Source organism: Pistacia vera, unplaced genomic scaffold, assembly GCF_008641045.1.
Source record: "Pistacia vera cultivar Batoury unplaced genomic scaffold, PisVer_v2 Contig234, whole genome shotgun sequence".
NCBI lineage: Eukaryota > Viridiplantae > Streptophyta > Magnoliopsida > Sapindales > Anacardiaceae > Pistacia > Pistacia vera.
Window position 1 is genome coordinate 1,104,001 of NW_022196040.1, and position 6,025 is coordinate 1,110,025.

Genomic DNA, 6,025 nt, shown 5'->3' on the forward strand with positions numbered 1-6,025 from the left:
ATATATAAAAAAAAAAAAAAATCCCAATAATTAAAAGCGTAATGTTTGATCACAACTGTATAGAAAATGTCAAGTTGAAAACAATTTTACATTTTTCAAAGGAGCACTTAAAAATGATAAAAATGTATATATTTTGCCCCCCTCAAGATTCCTGACAGTGATATTACAGATGAGGTTGGACTGTTGAAAATAAAATATAGACTTGCTCAGTGGCTTAAGTTAGAAAAATAGTGTAATTATTCATCAAGTAGGCCAAATTGCTTGAAATATCAACAATTATATTAGCAAGATGATAAGCTTTTGCGCAGCCCTCCGTCTTTTACTGTTTAATTAATCCTTTATGTTGTGGCTAATTGCCACCACTCAATTTTGTGGGTCTATTTAGAACATCTTAGAAATCAATAGAAATTGACTCAACGGTAAGTTTTTAAGCTAATTCAATAATTAGTACAGTAGATCCTCTTTAAGTCTTTATAATGATATTCTATATAAGTTTAACCTTCGTACCGTTATAAAAACTTTTAGTCCCAATTTACTCAGTTATAAATAGGAATAAATTTTACATTATAATAAGATATAATTTTTCTAAGTCCCGTCTTAAAGAATTTATCTTTACATAGTAATAATTATATGCATATTGCAAAAAATATATGTTATGTTACATTAAAGATTTAAGATAAAATAAAATATTTATCTAAAGTTGTTTGGGACGATGATTTATGCTTTAAAGTTGTTATTACATTATTTATCTTGCGGGTACATAATAAACCATTAGCATATACGACTAGTTGCTCATTTAGATTATTGAGGAAGACATTAATATCTATTTGATCAATGTAGTGAAGTTGTCGAATCTGATAACTCAATTTTACATTGACTCTTTGATATCCAATTCCGTGCTATCTTAATGCTACTAAAACAATGAATTGAAATCATAATACTACTAAAACATGAATTATAAAATAAAAAATCAAAACAATAATTTTTGTAACTACACCTCTATTAAATTATAATCTCCTTATAGTAATAAATTTAATTGGTTCCAACATTATGACTATAGAGGGGTTCTACTATATATATTATCTAATTGATAATCGTGAAAAACTCGTATTATACTTTTAATTATATTCATTCTTCTCGTTAAAAAAATATTAAAAACCTCATTATAGTGTTACTTTATATAGGAATAAATTTTTCATAGTCATAAAAAATTCTAATTCTAATTTGAGATAGTTATAAATAAGAATAAACTCTAGATTTTAATAAATTATAATTTTTCTAAGCCCTATTTTAAAGAATTTGCCTCCACATAATAATAAATATATGTATATTACAAAAAAATATATGTTATGTTACATTAAAAATTTAAGATAAAATAAAATATTTATCTAAAGTTGTTTGAGACAATGATTTATGCTTAGAATTGTTACCACATCTTTTACCTTGCGTGTATGTAATAACTCGCTAGTATGGACATCTTCTTGTTGAAAACAAAATATTTTTAGCTTCTCAAATATGTTTGAAGCTTCATGGCACGAAACTTTTTGTATTTCCATACTATCATTCTCATGATTATTTTCCTTCCCTTCTTTTCTAATTGCAGTAATAATTTTTTCTTCAGTTAAAGCATACACGATTTTTTGTTCATTTATATGATCAAGGAAGATATTAATATCCATTCGATTAGTGTAGTAAAGTTGTTGAATCTGATCACTCAATTCTACAATGACTCTTTTATTTTCCTCATCCACTTCATTTGAAACTTATAATTCATCGACATCGGAAATCTTAATTTTACGGTGCTTAAAATCATTGGCAATTGTCTGTGACTTTACATCAATTGACCATGCATCAATTGCATTTACAGTTCCATCAATGACATTTATCTTTGTTGGTTCTAAGACACAATCTTCTATCCATTTCAAAAGTAAACAATTGAAGTGTTGAATTAAAATCATAATACTACTAAAATATAAATTGAAATCCTAAGTCTGTACTACTAAAAAATAAATTATAAATAAAAATAAATAAAATTTTTTTTTTGAAGTTATAACCTCCTCATAATAATAAAATTAATTAGTCCCACTATATAGTTATGATCTTACTATTATGACTATAGTGAGATTTTAGTGTAATTATATTAGTTCTTTTGGTCAAGAAAATATTAAAAACACTCTTGTAATTATCAAACCTTCTTACAAACATCAAACAACCCCTTACAAAATTGATAGAAGGATACTTCTACTTTCAACCAAAAAGAATGCGTTTAATCTTAAGCAATCTTACCCGGGGGGGAATAAAATAAACCCTTAACATAAATCCTGTAGAGTTCAATTCAATTCACACATGGTACCACAACATAAAAGAGTAGTGAAATTTGCAGGAAAAGTAATGGGAAAGTTTTCCCACAACCACCTTTCACCAAGGTTTGGCAATGGCTAAAAGTCACCAGAAAAGGAGAAAACATGAAATGGAAAAATGAAAAAGCAAATGTGAAAGATAATGAAATGATGATGAGTTTAGCCAGCAATCATTCCTTATCGCTTGTGCACGGGTGATTGATACAATAGCCACTTTATAAAAAGGTGTTCACTCTTTCTCTTTCATTTCTAGTATTTCTGCAGATTCTTAGTGTACAATCATTGATACAAAATTACAATCACAACCAACCATTTCTCCCACTTCTGCACGAATGGGGGTGTGAATTATCAAAAGCTAAAATAAAAGCACAGTGTTACATTGATTTATATATAAATGTAAATGTAAATATTAAATATACATTACACCACCTAATCTTATTCTACTCTCTAAGCTTCTCTCCCACTATCTCTCTTTCACAACATTTATTCAACAAATGATGGAACATATAATACAATATAAAGCTAGACACTCAGCCATATTCCCAGATACCTTCATATGTTTGAATATCGAAGGTTTAAATGCTGGAAAATTTGACCCACAAAAACTATGATGCAGTAGTAGGCTATGGAATGAGCCCAATGGAAATTGACTATCACGCTTTGTGTAAAGAGGACATGACCCACATCTTAAAGTTGAGCACAACAATTACTTTAGTTCTAAAAGGAACTTCCCTGTTTGTGTTTTTTTTTTTTTTTTTACCCCTTACCCCATGATTGCTACTGAAGATGGATTAGTAGCTACTATTTGATAATCGTCCTGCTCGTTCTCATCTTCGTTATCTCCATCTTCTTGATTGTGATCGACGTTTTCACTTTCACCGTTGTTGTCTGTTGCTAAGTCCAGTTGTTGTCGCTCTTCTTGGGAACCCATCATGTGCATTAAGAGTTCTTCGGGCTTCAACTCATAGATGGGGTTAACAGGATCAATAACCTTCTTTGCTGTCCTCTCTTTATATATGGCGTCAAGCTGGTGAAAGTAAGGACATGTTTTGGCATCCTCAGGCCGTTTCTTATTGCTTTCTTTAACCTTCTTGAAGTACTTGTTCATATTCTCCCATTTCTCCTTACACCTTTTCGCGCTTCGGTTGTAACCAAGCTTTTTCATGGCTGCCGATATCTCCTCCCATAGTGGCCCTTTAGGTCCATTTTCTTGATAATTCCCATCAAGATTAGTCCTTAGCTTTATCAAAGCCTCAACTTCATCTTTAGGCCACCTTGATGAACCCAAATGCAAAAAACTCTCGCCACCATTACTGAACTCTTGCCTCTCCACAAGTTTCTCAGCAGGAACTGGGGTTTCAGGCAATTGCACTGGAGTCGATTGTTCAGAAAACTTCTGCAAAAAAGCAAGTACTGCCGCATCCTTGGCTGCAGCTATGGATCTTTCTTGAACCAAAAGTTCACGCTCTCTCTTAATCCTATCCAATTCCTGCATCTTCCACGCCTCCTCTCTTGCTATCCGATCTTGTTCACACTTTTCTATTGCGTCTAAAAATTTCTTTTGCAAATTCTCCTGTTTCTCTACCACTTCTCTCATCAACCTCTCAAAAAAATCTGTCAATTTCCTCTTCTTCTTTTGTGTCCCCGCTGACTCTTTACTAGTCGTTGAGGTAGTTGAAGTAGAGGTGTCCATAAAATTTAAACTCGGATTTTGGATAGAACATGGCGCAACATTTTTTACCGTACTTATTGGGTCAATTTCCATCACCATAGAAGAATTAATCCTTTCAGGGGAAGAAGATGGAAGGTAAGAATGGGTATCTAGAGCTTGTAACTGATCAAAAAACCGATAAGTTTTGCCTGATCGACCTTCTTTGGTTCTTCTATGATATTTATAAATGTTTTCAAACTTCTCTTTGCATTTCTTCGCGCTACGACTATACCCAAGTTCCGATAATTTCCTGACATCATCACACATAATTTTCACTTCATTTGGATACCAATTTACTAATAAAGAATATCCTGACAATAACACTTCCATAAACAAATACATTACACTTTAGTTCTCTAATTTGAATAAAAAATTCAATCTAACCTAAAAGGATTCAAGTAACCAAAAAGTTGAAGCACAATAATTAAACCTCGTAAACCACCATCACAGTAAAAAAAGAAGAGCTCTATAATAGAAATTATATGCAACTTCACACCATAAGCATAAGCTATAAACACATAAAATAGAGCTAAAATACATTGAATTTCATAAAAATATAAACCAATAATCCAAAATCTAAACTTCTTCAATTTATTTTCTAGGGAAACAAACAAACAAAGAATGCCAAAATGAAAAGAACAAACCAACACAGCGTCTTTTAACTTTCTACCAAATTTTCTCAAGAAAGGCTTCAACTTTTGAACACAAAACTTAATTTTAAAACTAACCTTGAAACCTCTTCCCATAGAGGAGCCTTGAGACCAGAGTCTTTAAACACAGTATCCATCTCAGACCTTATCTTCAACAAAGCCAAAGTCTCTTCTTTTGGCCACCGGTTACCGCCAAGGTTCCGGTCACCCTCTTCACCTTTCACTCCCTCCTCATCTTGTTCACCTCCATTCTGCCGGTTTCCGGCAGAAAGCTCTGGTTTTTCCGGTAAAGCTGAAGCTTCCATGATTTTCCCAGAAAAAAAATGAAATTTTTACAGCTGAGAAAATTTGGTGAATTCTAAGGCTTTGAGGAGCTGGGTAAAATTTTTTTTTTTTTCAGTTGGGGTTTTTCATTTATGGTTTATGCAAATGGGTTTTCTTGTTTTGGTTTGATTTGTGAAAATTTCTACTACAAGTAGCCATTTTTAAAATGGGTTAAGTAGGTAACAAATGTAAACACACAGAGGTGAATTAGGGTTTCTTAAACGACATAAAGAGTGTGAGTAGTGGTCAAGTGGGGCTCAATCCAGCTAACACCAGTGACCTGGCACCTCCTCATTGGTCAAATGTTTATCTTCTTCTTTTGACATTTATTGTTTTGACCCAAGTTTCGGTTTGGTTTTTTGAGTCAAAATTTGTAGCCTTGAGCACGCTTTGTAACTAGTTAAGCCTTTGAAATTGAAACAATTCACATTTTCTTGCCTTTTTAGTAACTTATTTTAATTTTTTTCTCTCATTAATAAACCCCCTTTTCATTAGGTTTTTTTTAACAAAACAATATTAATTACTAAAGAGTACAAATCAAAGATCAACAATTAACAGTTATTTTTCGTTAAACTAGAGATTAAAAGTTGATATTTGATTTGTCCGATAATTGGGAAGGATTATAAATATATATATATATATATATATATATATTGAAGATTAAAGAAAAGGGATTGAAGGGGTAATAAGTATCAATTAACAGTTGTAAAGAAGCAAAGATGGTTTTGTCTTGACAACCAAAATTGGTTAAAAAGTAGGACCACTAAGCCACCTTTGCCTTTTGAAGTGTTTTTGTTTTCCCATTAACTTTGACTGAATTCATTTCTGAAAATCTGCAACCCCTTTTGAGAATTTGTTTTTTCTTTAACATTCTTTTAATTACTTTTGTAAAACTTTATGCTTTTAACATTCATACAAATTGAGAAAATCAACACTTGCCTTACTTAGGTCACTTTTCTAGATAAGGTTCCATGTCATAG

The 6,025-nt window shown here is 31.6% G+C and overlaps 1 protein-coding gene across 1 annotated transcript; it reads right to left on the bottom strand.

Moving 5' to 3' along the window:
* Positions 1 to 2,716: 2,716 nt before the first annotated feature.
* On the bottom strand, positions 2,717 to 5,242 carry LOC116131526 (trihelix transcription factor GT-2-like). The gene is made up of 2 exons (XM_031417169.1): positions 4,800 to 5,242; positions 2,717 to 4,321 (listed from the first exon to the last, which is right to left on the bottom strand). Exons 1-2 carry the CDS (start codon positions 5,024 to 5,026, stop codon positions 3,124 to 3,126), a joined length of 1,425 nt encoding a protein of 474 aa, XP_031273029.1. The 5' UTR covers positions 5,027 to 5,242; the 3' UTR covers positions 2,717 to 3,123.
* Positions 5,243 to 6,025: the final 783 nt, after the last annotated feature.